This window comes from Eulemur rufifrons, chromosome 7 (genome assembly GCF_041146395.1).
Source record: "Eulemur rufifrons isolate Redbay chromosome 7, OSU_ERuf_1, whole genome shotgun sequence".
In the NCBI taxonomy this organism is placed as follows: domain Eukaryota; kingdom Metazoa; phylum Chordata; class Mammalia; order Primates; family Lemuridae; genus Eulemur; species Eulemur rufifrons.
The window spans coordinates 156,042,838-156,065,959 of record NC_090989.1 but is presented as its reverse complement, the minus strand read 5'-3'; the positions used below and the strand labels follow the sequence as shown (position 1 = coordinate 156,065,959).

Genomic DNA, 23,122 nt, shown 5'->3' with positions numbered 1-23,122 from the left:
GTAACTCTTCCGCCCGGAGTGGGGGGCGGGGTGTGTCCGCCCCTACCTGGAGGAGGGGCGCCTTTCATTTCCCTTGTCACCTTTTTCCTTCCAGTCTTTCCAGTCTCCGTTCCGTACGGACTGGGGGGCTCCATCTTCCCTGCCGTACAGCGGCCCCCTTCCCGGACTGTATCTCCGCCTCCAGCCCTAGTCACCTGGGCGGGCTCTCCCCTCCCTCGGCCTCGTGCCATTTCTCCCCGCACCCGCCCCGCTCTTGGACTGGGCGATGGAGGCGGAGCTTTCCAGGCACTCCTCCCACCTTCAAGGAGGAGGTGGAGAGAGAGGTGTGGCGGTGTCTCACCGTGTAGCCCAAACCTTAAGAGTGCCCGCCAAATTTCCCGGGAGTCTATTTCCTTGGGTTATCCTAGTTTTCAACTAGGATGTCAGAGGCGTTTGCTTAACTCCGTCTCTTCCTAGATTGTTTCTTTTTCGCTTCCTCTTATTGAAGTAGTAGCGCTCTGATTTTCCATTTGTTCAAGAAATAGTTTTGGAGTGTTTGTAGTAGTTTTTGAGTCATACATGACTTGTGTACGTCATGTTGGTCTTAGTTTTTCCTTACTCTTTTCAGTGAAGCCTTTTAATTAGTTTTCTTGTTTTAATTATTAATTTATATTAGCATCTTCATGTTCTAAACGCATTGTTAATGTACAGAGTGAGAGGTTCATAGCAGTGTCATCCTGAATTTTCTTATTCCTGTTTACTGGAGTTTACCTTTAAGGTTTATGTAAATGTGTATATTTAGACTTTAGGAATCGACTTAATATTTTTCTGCTTGATGCTGTGAAGATTTGGGCTTTGTATATAGCAGTTATTCATCACCCATTTTTGAGTGGTGATACATTTTTGGATGTTAAGGAGATCATAGAGAATTTAAAGAAGGTAGGAAAATAATTTTGTGACACAGTGTTTTACTCTTCTGCCTGTTGTACAGTTTTTAAATTTAGTAGAGGAGGAATCTCATAGAATGAACCACATAATAGTTTGATTAGAATTGGTTTATTACTCATGTTCTTGTGTTGTTTTGGTAAAGAATATGGTCATGGACAGTAATAGAAAGTTACTACAGTATATGTGATCTCATATGTCATAGTAATTGAGTAAATTTTATGCTTTTTTTTTTTTTTCCGAGACTGTCTGTCACTCTGTCACTAGGGCCAGCATGCAGTGGCATCATAATAGCTCACTACAATCTCAAAGGATGGGGCTCCAGCAATCCTTCTGCCTCAGTCTCTGGAGTAGCTGGGACTACAGGCCCCTGAAAAATGCCCGACCAATTTTTTCTATTTTTAGTAGAGACAGGGTCTCGCTCTTGCTCGGGCTGGTCTCGAACACCTAAGCTCAAGGGATCCTCTGGCCTCGGCCTCCCAGAGTGCTGGGATTATAGATGTGAACTACTGTGCCTGGCCTATTAAGTAAATTTTTACTTGAAGCTCTAAATTTGGATTTTTTCCCTTTTTTTTTTTTATAAGAATGCTTATAGATGTTTGTTTTAGGATTCTAACCATCTTAAAAGATCTGTCTTTAATGTTGACTTTAGGCTTTGGGATAGTTTCTGCTGAATGGGCCATTCAGTATTGTGTATTAAAAAAGAAGAGAACATATCTTATGGTTTAATTAAAAAGTTATAAAAGGTTACTTAGCTCAAAATAGTGGAAAATGGCAGAGCTGGAATAAAAAAGTATTGTGAGAAATCTCTTATGTTTATTCTACATTGAGTCAGTTACCCGCCATAATGTAATAGATATTATCTCTTTCCTATGTATTCTTCCAGGCTTATTTTATTCCTGGAATAAATACGGATATACACACACCCACCACCCTTTTTTATTCACAAAAAGTACACACAAAGATCTGCACTTTGCTTATTTCACTTGCCATTTGGTCCAAATTAGTTAAGAAAATGCTTCTTTTTTTTCAACTTTTTATTATGAAAATTTTCAAACATAAAAAAAGTTGAAAGAATAGTAAAATGAACACTTAGCTATTCAGATTTAACAATTGTTAATATTTTGCTTTATTTTCTCTATGTGTGTGGTATGTATTTATTTTGTGGAATCATTTGAAAATTAAGCTGCAGGCGCATTACGTCTAAATACTTTGGCAGGCATTCTTTAGGGTAAGGAAATTTTACATATTTTTTTTTAAGGCTTTATATTTTCCATTGTATCAACAATTTTATTATTTAAACCCTCACAACAACCATTTCCATCTTAAACAGATAAGGAAATTGAAATTTGGAGAAATTAAATAACCAAGATTTCACAGGTATGTCAGCAGAGTTAACGTTTGAATCTTTAAAACCCTTTTATTCCAAGTGTCAATTGCTTGGTCTTGGGGAACTCTGTGAGTCACTTTCCTGATCTGTAAAAAAAGGGCAGGATGATTGTGAAAATTCAGAATAATGTAAGTACAGTAAATTATTTAGCTAGATTCAGTGTCCCGTTTTACATATTCACTAATTGGTAACTATTGTGTCACTGTTGGACAGGCCATAATTTCTTGATACCACTCAAAGAACTCACTTTAAAACATGGTGGATTGAATAATGCACCCTCACTGTCTTGTGCATAACAAGATGACTGCACCTTTTACATTTTGTATTAATATATTTTTTCGTTGACAGTAACATGAATTAGCATTGACGTTATTATTTTAGTCTATTATAAGTTTATATTTTCCCCGGGCAACTGGTTATTCCCAAAATTATCTTCAGACATAGATTAATTGGAAGTTCTGAAAATGATACTAGAAGTATATATGTATATGTTTCTAAGTTGAACTGAAATTTTAGTGTTTTAATGCCCTTGCATTGACCTTTAGTAGAGGTAGTATTTTCTTTAAATTGTGCCTTCATGTGCTCTTCAAGGCTGATTGCTTAAGATATCCAAGAGGCATTCCTTCCTGGACCAATTTTTTTCCCATTTAAATTTCCAATTAAAAAAATTGTGATAAATCTACATAACATTTTAAAGTGTATAAATCAAGGGCATTTAGTAGATTAACAATGTTTTGCAACCATCTCCTCTTTCTAGTTCAGGATATTTTCATCACCTCCAAAGGAAACCTTATACTTATTTAGTAGTCACTCCCCATTTCCCTCTCCCCTAATCCCCTGGCAACCACTAGTCTGCTTTCTGTGTATGGATTTACGTATAAATGGAACCATCCATATAATATGTGACCTTTTGTGTCTGGCTTCTTTCGTTTACATTATTATTTTTTTTTTTCAGACACAGTCTCACTCTGTTGCCCAGGATAGAGTGGCGTGGCCTGAGCCTGGCTCACAGCAACCTCAAGCTTCTGGGCTTGAGGGATCCTTCATGCCTATAGTCATGTGCCACCATGCCCAACTAATTTTTTCTATATATTTTTAGTTGTCCAGCTAATTTCTTTCTATTTTTAGTAGAGACAGGGTCTCGCTCTTGCTCAGGCTGATCTTGAACTCCTGACCGCAAGCGATTCTCCCACCTAGGCCTCCCAGAGTGCTAGGATTACAAGCCTGAGCTACTGGGCCCAGCCTCATTTGATATTATTTTTAAAGTTTGTCTACATCTATAGCATGTATCAATACTTAATTTCTGTGGTTGAATATTACATTGTATGGATATACCACATTTTTATCCATTCATCCTATGATAGATATTTGGATTGTTTCCATCTTTTGGCTTTTGTGAATAATGCTGCTATGAACTTTTGTGTACAAGTATTTGCCCATTTTCAGTTCTTTTGGGTATATACCTACTAGTGGAATTGCTAGGTCATATGGTAATTCTACATTTAACTTTAAAAACACAACTTTTTGAGAGTCTACCAAACTGTTTTCCATTGCTGCTGTGCTATTGTGTATTCCTACCAGCAGTGTACATTGCAGTTTTTCTGCATCCTTGCCAACGTTTTTATTTTCTGATTTTTTGATGGTAGTCATCTTAGCAGGTATGAAGTGGTATCTCACTGTGGCTTTGATTTGCACTTCTGTAGTGACTAATGATGTTGAGTATCTTTTCATGTGTTTTCTGGCCATTTGTATATCTTTGGAGAAATGTCTATTCAAGTCCATTGCCCTCTTTAAAATTTTTAATTTAATTATTATGAGTAGATAATAGTTGTATATCTTTATAGGGTACATGTGATGTTTTGATACAGGCATACGATGTGAATTAAATCAGATTGATTGGGGTATTCATCACCTCAGGCATTTATCATTTCTTTGTGTTACAACATTCTAATTTCACTCTTAGTTATTTTAAAGTATGCCCTAACTTACTGTTGATTATAGTGACTTTGTTGTGCTGTCAAATATTGTTCGTTCTGTCTATGTAACTGAATTTTGCACCCATTAACCATGCGCAATGTATTCCCCACTCCCTTCCCAGCCTCTGGTAGCCATCATTCTATTCTTTCTCCATGAGATCAATTGTTTTTAATATTTGGCTTCCACATAGAAATGAGAACATGTGAGATTTATCTTTCTGTGCTTCCGTTGCCCATTTTTAATTGGCTTGTCTCTTTGTTGTTGAATTGTAAGAGTTCTTCATATATTCTGGATACTAGATCCTTAGATATGATTGCAAATATTTTTGTCCCTTTGTTTAGGTGGTTTTTTCACTTTCTTGATCATGTTCTTTAATATGTGGAAGTTTTAAATTTTGAAGTCCAGTTTATCTGTCTGTTCTTATTTGCTTAAGCTTTTGGTGTCATAACTAAGAATCCATTGCCAAGTCCAAGGTCAGGAAGATTTACTACTATGTTTACTTATAAGAATCTGATAGTTTAAGCTCTTACATTTAGGTCTCTGATTAATTTTGAGTTAATTTTTGCATATGATGTGAGGCAGGGATCGAACTTCATTCTTTTGCATGATGATATCCAATTGTCTCAGCACCGCTTGTTGAAAAGACTATTCTTTTTGTATTGGAATGGTCTTGAGACCCTTGTTGAAAATTGATTATAATGTAAAGGCTTATTTCTTTCAATTCTATTATATTTGTCTATATGTTGATCTTTGCACTAGTACCACACTTTCAATTACTGTAGGTTTGTAGTAAGTTTTGAAATCAGAGGTATGAGTTCTCCAACTTTGTTTTTTTTGTTCAGGATTCTTGTGCTATTCAGGGTCCTTTGTAATTATGTATGAGTTTTAGAATTAGCATTTCCATTTCTGTTTTAAGGTCATTGGGGTTTTGATAGGGATTGCATTGAATTTGTAGACCACTTTGGAGAATATTACCATCTTAATATTAAGTCTTCTAATTCGTGAACACAGGATGTCTTTCCATGTATTTGGGTCATCTTTAATTTACCCCAGCAATGTTTTAAAGTTTTCAGTGTACAAGTCTTTTTTTTTTTTTTTTTTTTTGAGACAGGGTCTCTTGCCCAGGCTAGAGTGCCGTGGTGTCAGCCTAGCTCACAGCAACCTCAAACTCCTGGGCCCAAGCAATCCTCCTGCCTCAGCCTCCCGACTACAGGCATGTGCCATCATGCCTGGCTAATTTTTTCTGTATATTTTTAGCTGTCCAGATAATTTCTTTCTATTCTTTTGGTAGAGACGAAGTCTTGCTCTTGCTCAGGCTGGTCTCGAACTCCTGAGCTCAAATAATCCACCTACTCAGCCTCCAAGAGTGCTAGGATTACAGGCGTGAGCCACCATGCCTGGCCTACAAATCTTTTTAATTAAATTTATTCCAACCAAAATCTTCTTTGGTGCTATTGTAAATTATTGGATATGAATTCCACAGATTTTTGTGTGTTGCTCTTGTACCCTGCAACTTTGCTGAATTCATTTATTAGCTTCGATAGTTTTTATGTGGATTCTTTTTTTTTTTTTTTTTTTTTTTTTTTAGACAGAGTCTCCCTCTGTTGCCCAGGCTAGAGTGCCGTGGCATCAGCCTAGCTCACAGCAACCTCAAACTCCTGGGGTCAAGTGATCCTCCTGCCTCAGCCTCCCAAGTAGCTGGGATTACAGGCATGTGCCACCATGCCCGGCTAATTTTTTCTGTATATGTTTTTAGCTGTCCATATAATTTCTTTCTATTTTTAGTAGAGATGGGGTCTTGCTCTTGCTCAGGCTGATCTTGAACTCCTGACCTCAAGCGATCTTCCCGCCTCGGCCTCCCAGAGAGCTAGGATTACAGGTGTGAACCACCACACCCGGCCTGGATTCTTTAGAATTTTCTGTATATAGGATTATGTCATTATGTCTTTTTCTTGCCTAATTGGGTTGGCTAGAACTCAGTACAGTGCCTAATAGAAATGGCAACAGTGAGCATTTTTGCCTTGTTTCTGATTTTAGGGGAAGGCCTTCAGTCTTTCACCATTGAGTATAATGTTAGTTGTGGGTTTTTTGTAATGTCCTTGACCATGTTGTGGAAGTTCTCTTTTGTTTCTAGTTTATTGAGTGGTTGTTTTTGTTCATTTTTTGAGATAGTGTTTCTCTTTTGCCCAGGCTAGCGTGTAATGGTGTCATCATAGCTCACTTCAACCTCAGATTCCTGGGCTCAAGCAATCCTCCTGCCTTAGCCTCCCAAGTAGCTGGTACTGCAGGTGTGTGCCACCATGGTTGGCTAATTTTTGTATTTTTTTTTTTTTTTTTGAGACAGAGTCTCACTCTGTTGCCCAGGCTAGAGTGAGTGCCGTGGCGTCAGCCTAGCTCACAGCAACCTCAAACTCCTGAGCTCAAGCGATCCTCTTGTCTCAGCCTCCCGAGTAGCTGGGACTACAGGCATGCACCACCATGCCCGGCTAATTTTTTCTATATATATTTTTAGCTGTCCATATAATTTCTTTCTATTTTTAGTAGAGATGGGGTCTCGCTCTTGCTCAGGCTGGTCTCGAACTCCTGAGCTCAAACGATCCGCCCACCTCGGCCTCCCAGAGTGCTAGGATTACAGGCGTGAGCCACCGCGCCTGGCCTAATTTTTGTATTTTTTGTAGAGATAGAGTCTCGCTATGTCGTTCAGGCAGGTCTCAAACTCCTGGCCTCTCAAAGTGCTAGGATTACAGGTGTGAGCCACCACACTTTGCCTATGAGTGTTTTTATCACAAAAGGGTGTTGAATTTTGTCAAATATGTTTTCTGCATCAATCATGTTTTTTTTCCCCTTCTTTCTATTAATGCGGTGTAACCTGAGTTTTCTCTAGTTAAGGTCAGAGTCGATAGTAGCCTGTCACACCTGCAGTGTTTCCTTTTTGTGACTTCGGTTAGAAAGTCTGAAAATGTGGCTGCTTCTCTATAGAAAAGAAGCCTTTTGATTTTGTTCTTTTCAGGGAGTGGGGCACATATTTTTATTTGGAGTTATGGGTAGCCCAGGTGACAGGAATCCTTACTCACTATTGGAATTCCCTTACTTTATTAAAATATAAATTTTGCATTTTAGAGAATTGTTGGTATCTTCTTTTACATCCATTTCTTTTGGGCTTATGGTCGATATCTTTAGAACAGTTATTAATAATCCTACCTCAGCTAGTAGTCCTTTTCTGATATGAAACTTTTTATAGAATGTTGCTATTTCTATGAAAATATACATTTTGAATGGCAGGATCTGACATTTTGATCCTAAGGCTAATTTCCTGGAAGTTGATGATGTAAATCATAAACATTTGAGTCTCATTTATTCCTTTTGGAGCCCGTTATAAACCTCCCCCATGTGAATGTCTTATTTGGTTCCTCCAAAGCCCATCTCAGCTCCCTGTCCTATATCTCTGGGCTGACCACTCAACCCAGCAACTTATCTTCCTTCCAGGAAATTATCTGTGAGAGGTTGGGAAGGCTGAAGGATAAATGGGTTTATAGTATTCCTTTCCAACTTTCATGCTAGCAATGATACCTACTTAATTTCTTGGCCTTTTGTTAAGAATTAACAGGAATGTGCCATTTATCTATTTTTTTTTTTTTTTTTTGAGACAGAGTCTCACTCTGTTGCCCAGGCTAGAGTGCCGTGGCATCAGCCTAGCTCACAGCAACTTCAAACTCCTGGGCTCAAGCGATCCTACTGCCTCAGCCTCCCAAGTAGCTGGGACTACAGGCATGTGCCACCATGCCCGGCTAACTTTTTCTATATGTATGTTTAGTTGGCCATATAATTTCTTTCTATTTTTAGTAGTGACGGGGGTCTCGCTCTTTCTCAGGCTGGTCTCGAACTCCTGACCTCAAGCGATCCTCCCGCCTCGGCCTCCCAGAGTGCTAGGATTACAGGCGTGAGCCACCGCGCCCGGCCTGCCATTTATCTTTAATAGCACTTTCCCCAAAGACTAGCAAGAGCAAAAGATTTTTGGGAGTAGTTTTTGCCACATTTTGTATTAAAAAAAATATAACCTCAAAGTTTTGGACCTGAAAGATCTAGCTCTGGGATATTGTATGTAGGTAAATGCATTTGTGATGAGAGAAAGGGATCATAGCTTTTGTCTGATTCTCAAAGGGGTTCCTGGAAAGGTTAAGAATCACCATTTTGATATAGCTTTCTGCCTCATTTGATAGCTGAGGCTGAGAAAGGTGAAAGGGCTTGTTTTCATCATGACTTGATGAATATTTAGGCCTGATTAGTATTTACAGTTACCCACTGTACTACACATAAAATTATCTGAAGGGTTCAAAGGTTAAATTTCGCTTTTTAGTTATTTCCCTTGCTTACTCATTCCTTTTCTATCCCCTCCTCAATTTTACTTGCCTGTGTTCATTTATTGGTTTATTTTTTGTTTGTTTGTTTTGCTTCCTTAGGCTAAGCCATGACTACAGTAGTGGTACATGTGGACTCCAAAGCCGAGCTCACTACCCTGCTGGAGCAGTGGGAAAAGGAGCATGGCAGTGGGCAGGATATGGTACCTATCCTTACCAGGTATGAATAATTAAGATATTTTTTTTTTAACTAGTTTAATAAAAAACCTCATATACTAGTTTGGTTTTTTTTTTAAATACAAAAAACTAGTTTAAAAAAAGTAAAAATTGGTGTGGAGAATAGTATAGAAACACTTTTACCTTGACTGAATTCTTTTTTTTGAGATAGAGTCTCACTCTGTTGCCTAGGGTAGAGTGCCCTGACGTCAGCCTAGCTCACAGCAACCTCAAACTCCTGGGCTTAAGCAATCCTTCTGCCTCAGCCTCCCGAGTAGCTGGGACTACAGGCATGTGCCACCATGCCCGGCTAATTTTTCTATATATATGTTTTTAGCTGTCTATATAATTTCTTTCTATTTTTAGTAGAGACGGGGTCTCGCTTTTGCTCAGGCTGGTCTCGAACTCCTGACCTTAAGCGATCCTCCCGCCTCGGCCTCCCAGGGTGCTGGGATTACAGGCGTGAGCCACTGCGCCTGGATACCTTGACTGAATTCTAAATCCATTTTTTTCTTTTCTTAGACCTAGTCTTTATCTCCCTATTTCTTTCTTTCTTTCTTTTTTTTTTTTTTTTGAGACAGTCTTGCTCTGTTGCCCAGGCTAGAGTGCCGTGGCCGTGGCATCAGCGTAACTCACAGCAACCTCAAACTCCTGGGCTCAAGCAATCCTCCTTCCTTGGCCTCCCAGAGTGCTAGGATTACAGGCGTGAGCCCCATGCCTTGCCCATCTCCCTACTTCTTAAGGCTCTTTGATTTTCTTACTTTTCCTCACAGGCCCTTTGTCCTCATTCTCCTTCATAGGTTCTTCTCCTGTATGTTTCTTAACCTCAGGCTTTTATTTGTGGTTCTCTTCTCTTTCTCTCTCTCTCTCTTTTTTTAAAGTAATTTTTCTCTCTTTACCCTAAATATTCTACCTAGATAGTTCATTCCTGTCTATGATTTCAGCCATTATCCTGTGTTAAGTTTTTAATCTCTACTTCAGACCCTCCTTTTTAAAAATTTCAGGCTCATTTCTCAGCTGCTTGGTGTGTATATCTTTACCTCTCTCTTCTGCAGACACCTGAAACATACCATGTCCAAATAGAGCTTATCATTTTCATCTCTGTGTCCCTCCTCATCCACAACTTATGCTTTTTGTACTCCCTGCCTCGGATTTAAACGAAATGGTTTTAAACTGAGAAATTGAAAGCCATGCTTTCCTATGTATTCTTCTACCAATATGTATCAGTTACCAGCCCCTGGGAATTTCTGCTTCCTTCCTTTCCTCCTCTCCATCTCTACTACTGCTTCTTCATAAGATATTGATCTTATCTTTACTGGCCCATTAGGCAGTGTGCCTTATCTTCCTGGCTCCAGTTTACCCTCTTTTAATATATCCAACCCCTTTTCTTTTTATCTTTTTTTTTTTGGTCTTTTCCTATTTTCTTCAACCCCTTGGTCGATTTGCAAGTCTGCCCCTTTACTGAGACATTGTTCTTTCTCATATGCAAGTCTGATTGTCATATTTCTCATAATTCTTCTCTGGCTCCCTTTTTCCTGCCGAGTAAAATGTAAAGTTTTTAGTGTGGCCTATGAAGTCATTTATGATGTGGCTCCTGCCTCTTTTTTCTGCCTCATAGTATTGGTCATCTTCTGTGAGGACTAGTATCGTATTTTTTAATGTCTGCATGCTTTTACACTTGCTGTTTCTTTGGTCTGACATGCCTTTCCTTGACATGTCTGCTTGGCAAACTCCAGTCCTTTCAAGAAGTGGTTCAAGAATCATGTCTGTAAAACCTTCCCTGACTTTAGTTTTCCTAGGTAGGTTTGGGCACCCCCTTTATTTATTCTAATGCTCCTGTCATTCATAAATATGTATTATAAGTTTCCCCTATTATAACTCTTACCACATTGTACTATAATTGTTTTTTACACGTGTCTCCTCGCTAAATTGTAAGTCACTTGAAGGCAGGAACTATGTCTTTTGTTTTTTTTGAATTTTATTTATTTATTTATTTATTATTGAGATAGGGTCTCTCTCTGTTGCCCCAGCTAGAGTGCAGTGGTGTCATAGCTCACTGCAACCTCAGACTCCTGGGCTCAAGCAAGCGTCCTGACTCCGCCTTCCAAGGAGCTGGGACTTGGGACTACTGGCTACTTTTTTTTTTTTTTTTAAAGAGACTTGCTCAGGCTGGATTCAAACTCCTAGGCTCAAGTGATCCCTGCCCCTCAGCCTCCCCAGTAGGTGGAACTATAGGCATGTGTCCCTGTTATGGCTTAGGGGGACTGTTTTTTTTGGTGTTCTCCTCAAATAATGACTTTTCCACTGCCTGATACATAATAACTATATAGTGCATAATTTTATTGAATAAATATGTCAAGAGAAAGTGAATAGTAAAGGTTGGGGAGGGGTACTCTTCAGTTTTTTAAGGAGAAGGTCATTGGACTATGGAGATCTTTAACATCTATGATATAGTGGTGAAAAAAACCTTCACTTATGCAGTGATTGCTTATTCTTTATAGAAAAAGAACTATGATATAAAAGTTTAAACGGGGATAAGTGCTTTGTTCTTAGTTGCTCTAGATATGTGGGGAACATGCGAAAGTACTGTTTTTTTTTTTTTTTTTTTTTAAGAGACAGGATTATTGCTGACTGGTGGAAACTGGATTTTAATTTGTAGAGGCATTGGAGATTAAGAACTGTTAAGAACAGTTAAGCACTAAAACTATTAAATAAGATACTTGAAATGCTGCCACGGTGAATTTAAGAATCTAAATATTGGTGGTGTTAACATGTTTATTATTGATGTAACTGTGAAAGGAGGAGAGTGCCATTAATAGAGATGATAATGTGGATTCATTTACTTAAGAAATATTTTTTTTTTATTTTGAGACAAAGTGTCACTCTGTCGCCTGGGCTAGAATGCTGTGGTGTCAGCCTCACTCACAGCAACCTCAAACTCCTGGGCTCAGGAGATCCTCCTGCTTCAGCCTCCCAAGTAGCTGGGACTATAGGCGCTTGCCACAACGTATGCCTAATTTTAGTCGCCCAGCTAATTTTTTTCGATTTTTAGTAGAGACAATCTCCCTCTTGCTTAGGCTGGTCTTGAACACCTCACCTCAAGTGATCCTCTTTCTTTGGCCTCCTAGAGTGCTAGGATTACAGGCATGAGCCACCGCACCCAGGGAAGAAATATTTTTTATTTTTTATTTTTTTTAAAGCGTTCCAGAGAGGAACTGGTCAGTCTGCATGAGTGGAGAAAGACCAAGAAATATTTTTTGAGCATTTTACTGAAAGTATTTAATGTTTTATTTTCAAAGTTATTTCATATGCATTATCATATTTAGCTCTCAATTTTTTACGATGCCATGATACTCAGCAAAGCAAAGCCTAAAATAGAGGGGCACTGTCCTCAAGGAGATAACCACCTGGGAAGCAGCTAAGACTAACAGATAAGAAACAGTGCAGAGTAGTACAAAATAGCATATATGAAATGCTAAATCAGGCAGTATGACTTGTAAATATTGTAGGGGTTGTGAGAATAGAAAGAACTTGAATGAGTCTTTTATTCACTTAATAAATATTTGACCTCTTGTGTGTCAGACCTCAGTTTCCTCATTTGTTACTAAAAGTATCACTGAGAGCTGGATCAGTAAAGGAATAGTAATCTTCAGAGCTAATTGCAAAAAACTGCATAGGCAGGCAGTGGAAAGCTTACGTTAGAATCTGGGTTTTGACTCCAATTCCAGTGGGCTTTCCGGTACTGGAGGTTGTAAATTTTCTTTGAAACTGGGACTTGAGAGATGGTAGAATATAGCTGATGAAAAGCAGAGATACGTAACTTTCTAGGAAAGCCAAAAAATGTGACCAAAGGCCAGGTGCAGTGGCTCATGCCTATAATCTTGGCACTTTGGGAGACCAGAGTGGGAGGATTGCTTGAGGCCAGGAGCTTGAGACCAGCCTGGGCAACATAGTGAGACACCATCTCTACAAAAAATAAAAAATAAAAAAATAGCTTGGTGTGGTGGTATGCTCCTGTAGTCCCAGCCATTGGGAGTCTGAGGCAGGAGGATTGCTTGAGCCCAGGAGTTGGAGGTTGTTGTGAGCTAGGATGGCACCTGCACTCCAGCCTGGGCAACAGAGAGGGAACTTGTCTCTTAAAAAAAAAAAAAAAAGTGACTGAAAAAGGCATTGGAGGCAAAGGAATTGTGTCATATTTTTGGGGCAGTGAGGAAGTGGATCCTACCAGAGTGGAGGGTGAATGTACGGTAGGAGTGGAAAATAAAGTTTTATGGAACAAGATCTTAAAAGATCTTTAAGGTTAGACAGGAAGTTTAGGAGACAGTAGGATGGATTCAAAGTATAGCTTGCTTTATTTTAGACAGAGGCAACTTTCTTCACCCTCCAAACTGTGGATCTGTTAGTTTACTGGGTATTTTCTGAAGTACCTTCAGGTTTCTTTTCTTTTTTTGAGTAAAAGTCTCACTATGTTACCCAAGCTGGTCTCAAACTACTAGGCTGGAGCCCTTTTCCTGCCTCAGCCTCCCAAGTAGCTGGGACTACAGGCACGTGTCACTATGCCCAACTAATTTTTTATTTTTTAGAGATGAGGTCTGCTATGTTGCCCAGGTTGGTCTCAAACTCCTGGCCTCAAGCAGTACTCCCACCTCAGCCTTCTGAGTAGCTGGGATTGTAGGCGTGAGCCAACCATGCTCAGCCACTTACTCTTTTATTGACCGTTATTTTTATGATCTTTTGACAGTTTTCCTAAGAACAATAACATTTATTGGACTTTGATTTGGTTCTGTTGAAGGGGTTGGCTTTGGGCCAAGCAGTATGAGTTTAATCCAGATTCTGTGTGTGGTTTTTTTTTTTTTTTTTTTTTTTTTTTTTTTTTATAAAGAGATGTGATCTTGCTCTGTTGCTCAGGCTGGAGTGCAGCGGTGCAATTCTAGCTCACTGCAACCTTGGAATGCCTAGGCTCAGGCAATCCTGTCTCAGCTTCCCGAGTAGCTGGGATTACAGGTGCATACCACCATACTGGGCTTGTGTTTTTTTTTTTTGTTGTTGAGATGTAATTTATATACTGTAAACTACTCTGCTTAATGTAGAGTAAAACCATCATCTAGATCAAGTTATAGGACTTGAGCACCAGAAGGCTCCCTCCTGCCCTCTCACAGTCAATATCCATCCTAAATTGTTTTTCCTATTTTTGATTCCCAGTTTTCATAATAACAGTTAACACGTAAAATAGCTCTGACATGTCAGACTTTGTTCTAGTTAGCTTAAACCCACGGAAACTCTGTAAGGTAGGGCTTATTATCCTCATTTTATAGGCACAGAGAGGTTAAATAACTTTACTAACATCTCATGGTTTATCAGGAGAGCTCTGATTTGAACCCCTGCCATCCACATTTTTAAGTAATATGCTATATTGCTATATTGCTTAGTTTCAACTAAGGATACCATTAATTCTAAATATATTTTGTGTGATTGCCTTTTGTGGCATTGATAATTTTCAGAATAGTAAAGGAAGAGAAAGCAGAAATAGTTTGAGGCTTGACCAGTGGGCCAAGAATTTTGCAGAGAATTTAACCCTTAAGACTAGAAAATGCAGTTTTGTGAAAATAATTATGTAAGAGAGTTTGACTTAGGACAGAGCATGTTAGATATTGGAGAGTGTGATAGCCTTGTATTTGATTATTATTAAAAAGTGAGTCTTGCTTAGAGTACTCAAAAAGTAATTTTTCTTGTTTTATAAAGAATGCATGAATAAAAAAGAATTATTGATGTATATGACAACACTGATGACTCTTAAAACATGCTAGGCAAAAGAAACTAGACATAAAAAGTGTATAATTCCATTTATATGAAATTTTGGAACAAGATGGGTGTGCTGGTGCATGCCTGTACTTCCAGCTACTCAGGAGGCTCAGTCAGGAGGATTGCTTGAGGCCAAGAGTTGGTGACTATATAATGTACTGTGATCACACCTATGAGTAGCCACTGCACTCCAGCCTGGGCAACATAGTGAGACCCCTGTCCCTTAAAAAAAAAAAAAAAGTAAAAGAAAAGAAGTTCTGGAACAGGCAAAACTCATCTGCAGGAAGAGAAAGCAGATGAATGGTTATTTGGCAGGAGTGGAAGCTTAGACGAGGGAAAGAACATTGCAAAGCTGAGGTAACAGCACTATAACCCTGAAGTAGGAATGCACGTGGATTCTTTGAAAGGCAGTGACTGAAGCTTAATGAACAAGAGCTGGAGGAGTAGAAGTGATCAGGAAGCAGGCACAAGCCAGATAATTGTAGGCCGTACTATTAGTTGGGTTTAATTCAACATATTGTGGTAAGTCATTGGAAGTTGGAGAATGAATTATGTCAGATTAAGCATGCAAACAGGAAGCAAGGAGACTAGTGAAAAGGCTATTGGGAGTACTCCAGGCAGTTGATGATGGTGATCTGGATAAAGGTAGGGGTGGTTAAGATTTAAAGTGATGGGAGTCAGAAGGTATATTGTAGATTGAGCTAACAGGAATTGTGGGAGAGGAGGAGAAAAGGAAGACTTTATCATGACTCTTAGGTTTTTGACTTCTGAGGCAATGGTAGTGCTATTTTTTGAGGCAGAGAAAGTTTAGGGAGAAATAAGTTTGGGAGTGGAAATTGATTTGTGATTTTTTTTTTTTTTTTTTTCTTTTTTGAGACAGAATCTCACTCTGTTGCCCTGGGTTAGAGTGCAGTGATGTCATCATAGTTCATAGCAACCTCAAACTCCTGGGCTCAAGCAATCCTCCTGCCTCAGGCTCCCAAGTAGTTGGAACTGCAGACTTGAGCTACAACACCTGGCTAATTTTTCTATTTTTGGTAGAAATGGGGTCTTGCTCTTGCTCAGGGTGGTCTCAAACTCCTGAGCTCAAGCAATCCTCTCACCTTGGCCTCCCAGAGTGCTAGGATTAGAGGTGTGCGCCACCATGCCCAGCCTGTTTTATGAGGTATTTGTTTAGATCTTTATGTTCATCAGAAAAATAGCCTTGTTCCAACTTAGCTTTTATTTTACAACTTGACTGTTGAATTGAATGTTGTAGGTGGTGGTGTGTTTTTCTGTACACTTGTTCAGAGTTGACTCCTTCCCTTTGTGCTAGGATGTCTGAATTGATTGAAAAAGAAACTGAAGAATACCGTAAAGGGGATCCAGACCCATTTGATGATCGACATCCTGGTAAGACATAGGAGTATTTTTTGATTGAAATAGTATGTTCTGTGGTACGTTTTAAGACCTTTTATTTATTAAAATATTGCTCAAAGTGGGGTAGTCAGGAAAAATAAATTTCTGGAAAACTGAAATATTTGTGATATTTGCAGATCAAATAGAACATAACTAACTTTTTTTTTTTTTTTTTTTTTTTTGAGACAGAGTCTCGCTCTGTTGCCCGGGCTAGAGTGAGTGCCGTGGCGTCAGCCTAGCTCACAGCAACCTCAAACTCCTGGGCTCAAGCAATCCTCCTGCCTCAGCCTCCCGAGTAGCTGGGACTACAGGCATGTGCCACCATGCCCGGCTAATTTTTTCTATATATATATTTAGCTGTGTATATAATTTCTTTCTATTTTTTTTTTTAGTAGAGATGGGGTCTCGATCTTGCTCAGGCTAGTCTCGAACTCCTGAGCTCAAACGATCCGCCCACCTCGGCCTCCCAGAGTGCTAGGATTACAGGCGTGAGCCACCGCGCCCGGCCAGAACATAACTAACTTGAAGGAACTAAATTAATTAGGGTTTACTTGAGTTAACTCAGTTGGTATGATTACAAAATCTTAAAAAGAGAAAAACGTTCTTCCTTTCTGACTTTTTAAAACCATTAAACCAAAAGATGTTTTCCTCTGTGCCTTCATCTTTCTAACAATGGTGATCCTTTTATTGATGGGGAAATACAGTTGAGAATGCATTCAGTGCCTTGCTTTTAGTTAGGAAGTTGATACTTGGAACCTTAAATAATAAACAGACTTCATGATGTATACTTTAGTGTCTTGATAGCTAAAATATGCTATCTTGTGTTAATTTGGTTTTATTCTGGCCTAATTAAAGCAGTGACAATCCTACCTGGTTTGGCATGGAATTTGCTATAATGCACAGTTATGTGGGACTTGGGACTTTGCCATATTATGTTTTCTCTCAGGTAGTGGGTAAAGCTTAAGTCACATATGGGCCCACACTGCATATGTACTCTAGCCAGGAGCAGTCCTTTGTGGAAAGGAGTCTGAAATTTTGTGTGTGGGGAGATAGGACAAATGAGTGAGAGTTACAAGAATAAGAGCATTGTGTATTCACCTGAATGTTACAGGGATTATTGCTACTTCTCATACTTTCGTTTTCAAATGTAAGTAAGCTAGGCATTTCAAATTGAGGGTCTAGTTGTTTATGTGATGTTACTTGCTGCTCTTGTCCTAGACATCCCTACTTGTGACTAGAGAAATACTCACTAACCCACATCTTCAGTAAGGCAATCAGCACGAAGAAGTACGAAAGTGAATGTGAAATCACAAATGAAGTCAATGTATGGGATTATGAGAAGCATTAAAAGAATTGATCATGCTTAGTATCATTGCCTTGGAAAGGATGAAATGGTAATGAGGAAGAAGGAAGAGATAGAGAATATACTTTTTTTTGGGTAGAAACTTATAAAGCAGTTTTTTTCTCCCTATCTCTTAATGTTAAGCAGTATTTGTCATTGGCATAATTTCTTTTAACAAAAATAAGGATCTGAGTATCACTCATAAACAGCAAAAGTTAGATAATCTAAGGTCCTTGTTTGTTTTTATGACACCATTCTCTAACTTTTCTTTTTGTGAATTACTTTGGGATACTAATTACAGCTTGGTAAAAACTTCATGTCAGGCAGCCCATATCTTATCTTCATCCTATATTGTATACTTTGACACCATGTTTCACACTAATGCTCTGAAAGGAAATTAAATAGATGGTATCTGTTTTAAAAACAAACCAATACTTTTCCCAGTCATTAATTAATTCTCTTACCTTTGAGCTGTGCAATGAGTAGATCCTAGGTCCCTGGCCTTCTTTCTTTCCACCAGAGTTAGGAAGTTAAGATGGCCAAGGTCATTGTATCTTTAGGGTTGGTGATTGTTTGGTGGGATTCACCCCCCCCACCCCCACCCCACCCTGCTCTGACCCAGGATGTGCTTACAGGTTTGAGGATGCATCTGCTGTTGTCATTGTAGTCAAAGGAGAAGTTGGACTCGGAGCCTATCTTCTCTAGGCCACCCATCAAAAGAAGTGTGTTTCCTACCTTTCTGTGGCTGGGAAGTCAGGGGTTTTCTTTCTCTTAGGCTCCTTTATGATTCTTTTGTAGACCTTGAATATCCCTAGTAATGCTGGTCTGGATCCAGTGCTCATTTAATTCAGTACTGCTGTATAGGCAATGTGCGAGGAGATGGGAAAACTAGAGAGCAGTGTCTCAGGTTTTTATATTGCCACTTTTAATTTTAAAGAATGTTTCTTATAAAGTCTAATCATCCATCACAAGAATCTTTTGTTCCTGTTTATTTTTGCTGGCATTTTATTAGTACTTATAACAACCCAGGTGCCTTTCCAGAGGACTAAGTCGCTTGGCTGGGATGACTTACTCATTCCTTTGTTCCTCCCCTCTTCTTTTGGTAGGTCGAGCTGATCCAGAGTGTATGCTGGGCCACTTGCTGAGAATACTCTTCAAGAATGATGATTTCATGAATGCAGTAGGTTTGCTTCTTACTTTTCTTCAGAGATTATCAGCAGATGCTGTACTGTTACTGTTTTTTGTAAATAGTTTGTTTTCTCCTCAGACCTTGGCAAAGTTGGGAGTAGATGGGTAGATTTTTTTGTTTGGGTATTGATGGGTTCAGTTGAATTAGGAGTAATCAAGTCATGAGCTTTTTTCTTGCCTAAGTCCTGGTTGTGGCCAAAATGTTTTCTCTTTGATGTATACTTTGTTCGGTTGAATATTGGTGAGGGCTCCCAAGGCATCTATGCTCATTCTTGGGCAGGGTGGTTTTGAGTTTGGGAATAGAAGAGTCCTCTTGGGTTCTTGAATGGAAAAATAAGAGTGATGCATATGGTATGATTCTGTACTGACACTGTGATGTGTGCATTGGGCACGTGGAGGGATAGAAAGGTGCTTTCTCCCCATCCAGGGTTGTTGTGAGGAGTAAATGAGAAAAAAAAAAAAAAAATATATATATATATGTATTTCACTCACAGGTTATAAACATAGCAATTGCTTAATAAATTGTGGCTGTTAGGTTTGTTTTTGGAAGTGGGATGGCATGATGCTTGAAAGTGTGGGCTTTGGGGGTCTGTTTTCGTTTAAATCCAGCTACACTGTTCACTGACAGTTCGCTCTTTGGGCAAGTGCCTTAAGCCTCTTCAAGCTTTATTTTCTCCAAGGCTTATTCTCCTAATCTGTACAATGAAGATAATAGCACAGTGTTTTTTGTAATCCTTGAATTAAATTAAGCACAGAAAGTGCTTGGCAGATAATGAGGGCTCAGTGAGTATTAGGTATTATTATTGTCTGTATTGTATTGATTCCCAAATTTATTTTTGTATCACCAGTGTGTCTTTTCAGCTTCAGATCACTTCCAACTGCCCTCTAGACATTCCCACCTGGGTATGTACCCCAGGCACCTTGAATTCCACATGTCTAACCATTTACTCCACAATCTGTTTCTCTTATTCTGTAGCTCAGTAATGATGTCCTTGTCGAGTCAACTAGATGGTATCCTTTACTCCTGCAAGCTCTCTTATTCAATGAACTTACAAGTGTTATTGTTCCCCCTTAAACTTCACAAATCCCTCCATTTCCTTCTGTCCTTTTTGCCAGACCTTAGTTTAGCCACTACCATCTCTCATTTGGTTACTGTAATAGCCTTTTAACTGGTTTCTTCTTGCCTTGTTCTGCTCTAATCCATTCTTCACTTTATAGCCCAGAAGTATTTCTAAAATGCATAAAGTGATTATGGTATCCTCTTGTTTAAAATCCATTAATGGTTTTCTATTGTCCTGAGGATAAATTTTAAATTCTTTATTTTGGTGTAAAAACCCAATCTGTCTCTGGACTGTGTTCTCTGCAGCTTCAGTTCTTGCCTTTTGGTTTTCCTCTCCTACTACTCTTTGTTAGCTACTCCCTACTTGTCCCTTCTGGCTTGGAATCTCTTCTCTTGAAGCCTTCTCTGATTCCTTTGCAGGGGTTGTATGGCCTCCTAGCGGCTTACGTAGCATCCTGTACTCATGATATTATCTGTTTTCCCAACTGTCATCTCTGTTGGATTATGAACCCTTTAATGGTGGAACTGTGTCAGTAATTATTTACTATATATACCCAGCACAGAACATAGTACTGCTTAGTAGAGATCAGTAAATATTAGGTAAGTGCCAAACAAAACATTTTATTAAAACATATGTATGTGTAACTTACTATTAATATAAAATTCAAGTGTTTTATTAACCATTGTCAAGAATCTGAGGCTTCTCTTGCCCTGCTTGATACTTCCGAAAGAGTATATATGGGGGAGAGGTGGTATCTTTGTGATACCCTTTGAGCTTAGTTTCTATGGTTGCTGAGTTGTTTTGGGGGGATTTGGCTTTAAACCTGCTGTAGAAATGTATGATATCATCATGGCTCAGCAGCATCATATTATAATATTAAAGGTGTAAATTAGTAATTATTACCTACAGTCTTCTTTCATACCCTTTAAGAAAGTATTGGTGACTCATGCCTGTGATCCTAGCACTTTAGGAGGCTGAGGCAGGTGGATTGCTTGAGCTCAGGAGTTCGTGACCAGCCTGAGCAAGAGCAAGACCCTGTCTCTATAAAAAATGGAAAAATTAGCCGGCATGGTGGCACACACCTGTAGTCCCAGTTCTTGAGAGGCTGAGGCAGGAGAATTTCACTTGAGCCCAGGAGTTTGAGGTTGCAGTGAGCTATAATGACACCACTGTACTCTAGCCCTAGCAACAGAGCGAGACCCTGTCTCAAAAAAAAAATAAGAAAAGAAAGTATTGGGAATATGTTAAAGATTTATTAGATGTCTTTAATTTGACTGAGTTGATTTTCAGATGAAAAGCATTTTTGTCTTTACAGCTGGTGAATGCATATGTGATGACAAGCCGAGAGCCCCCTTTAAACACTGCGGCTTGCAGACTCCTACTGGACATCATGCCAGGGCTGGAAACTGCTGTTGTCTTTCAAGAAAAGGTACTTACTAAAAAGAAAATTCATCATTTTAGTTTTTGACTGAATGGTGATCTGTTTAATTAGTCTTTGTTTTTAAAATAATTGTTACAGCTTTTTGTTATTCAAGTAGTAACGTTATACAAATTTAAGAAATCCAGACAAGCAATAAGAAAAAATTAAAAATAGGTATTTTGATGAGTACTTGTTGCTTGGGTACTATATTATTTTTTAAAATCTTTTTTTCCTTAGAGATGGTCCTGCTCTGTCACCCAGGCTGGAATACAGTGCATGATCTTGGCTCACTGTAACCTTGAACTCTTGGGCTCAAGTTATCCTCTCACCCCAGCCTCCCAAGTAGCTGGGACAACAGGCGTGTGCCACCATGCCCAGCCAATTTTTCTTGTTTTTTATAGAGAAAACAACACAGGAGTCTCTCTGTGTTACCCAGGCTGGTCTTAAACTCTTGGCCTCAAACGTTCCTCTCGCCTCAGCCTCCCAAAGTGCTGGGATTATAGGCATGAGCCTGTGTGCCTGGCCTTTTTTTTTTTTTTAAATCTTAAGAACATGTGTTTTTAGAATGGATTTATAATTTCATCCAAACTCTTACACTTAACTATAATGCGACTTCCAGATTGTTTCAGAAGATTAAAATTTTAATATCTTTAAAAATAAAGCAAGCTATGTGTCATACCCAAGTCACAGCAAATTCTTAAAGCCGAGAGACAAAATATTTATATTACTTCTAAAAATAGAGCAACTAATTTTTGACAGTTGAAATATACATGCATACTCACTATCAAATTAACATTTAGTCTTGATGTGTGGACTTTCCCAGTGACAAAGAATTTTGTATACTTTGAAAAGCCCATTCTATTCTTGGTAATATTTAGTATTTGTTAGGGTGTGGACCTCACAAGGTACTCATGGTGCTGGTTGGAGAAAGAATTCTCACACTAGGAGTTAGAATAGTTTTAGGAAAGAAAGTTTATTTTACTTTCTTGGGAAAGAGAGAGAGAGAGGGAGAAAGAAAAGAAGGGATATGGATATGGCATGGCACTGAAGAAAACAGTGAGAAATGCCAGCAGAGGAAAAGCTGCTTGGAGTTTTAAAGGGTAAAAATGGCTTTTTTTTTTTTTTCCTTTGCTTCAGGAGACTGATAACAGAAGCAGGAGCGAAGCTATTGCAGGTGTTTTTTATTTGTTTCTTTTCTCTGTGAGGCTAGGTTATTTGAGTCCTTGAAATCTGGTTTTTTGGGTAGGAACTGAGGCAGAGAGATCACACCCCTACTTGTCTGCCTAGGGCTCTTCAAGGCTGAGCAAGAACTCTTAAGAGATAACAAGTTAGGCTGGCAAAGTGGCCCACACCTATAATCCTAGCACTCTGGGAGGTCAAGGTGGGAAGGATCACTTGAGGTCAGGAGTTTGAGACCAGCTTGAGCAAGAGTGAGACCCCATCTCTACTAAAAATAGAAAAAAAATTAGCCAGGCAACTACAAATACAAAAAATTAGCTGGGCATGGTGGCGAGTGCCTGTAGTCCCAGCTGCTCTGGAGACTGAGGCAGGAGGATTGCTTGAGCCCAGGAGTTTGAGGTTGCTGTGAGCTAGGCTGATGCCACAGCACTCTAGTCTGGGCAACAGAGTGAGACTCAAAGAAAGGGCAGTTGTACTGTGAGTTTTGTCTTCACAGGGGCAATTATGTGCTGTGAGTTTATTTTTCTTACTTTCTGTTTGATAGTTTATTTTCCTCTGTTAGGTTAGTAGACCACCTTTCAGTATTCATTTAGTTAATATTTGAAGACCTGTTTTGTGCTAGGTACTAGGAATTTTTTGTCAGCAAGATGGGAGCTTATGTGTATGTATTTGTTTGGGGGTTGGCAGACACAAGTAAACTGATAACTTCAAATAAGAGTAAGTGCTATAAAGATAAGAAAATGTTAATTTGATAGTGACTATGCATGTATACTTCAACTATCAGAAATTAGTTGCTCTATTTTTAGAAGTAATATAAATATTTTGTCTCTTAGCTTTAAGAATTTGCTGTGTGAATTGAGTATGCCA

General features: G+C 39.0%; 1 protein-coding gene across 11 annotated transcripts in view; it reads left to right on the top strand.

Moving 5' to 3' along the window:
• Positions 1 to 23,122, top strand: part of DCAF1 (DDB1 and CUL4 associated factor 1) — a 70,511-nt gene that overhangs the window by 396 nt on the left and 46,993 nt on the right. For 2 of the 11 annotated variants that reach the window (XM_069475778.1, XM_069475772.1), the window contains exons 2-5: positions 8,752 to 8,869; positions 15,983 to 16,059; positions 18,514 to 18,584; positions 20,972 to 21,085. In XM_069475778.1, the coding sequence (XP_069331879.1) occupies positions 8,760 to 8,869; positions 15,983 to 16,059; positions 18,514 to 18,584; positions 20,972 to 21,085 (372 nt within the window). In that variant the 5' untranslated portion in view covers positions 8,752 to 8,759. Of the gene's footprint in view, positions 1 to 2,257; positions 2,305 to 5,879; positions 6,002 to 8,751; positions 8,870 to 15,982; positions 16,060 to 18,513; positions 18,588 to 20,971; positions 21,086 to 23,122 lie in introns of those variants that run through there. The other 9 variants (XM_069475773.1, XM_069475771.1, XM_069475775.1 and 6 more) reach the window with 8 other exon arrangements.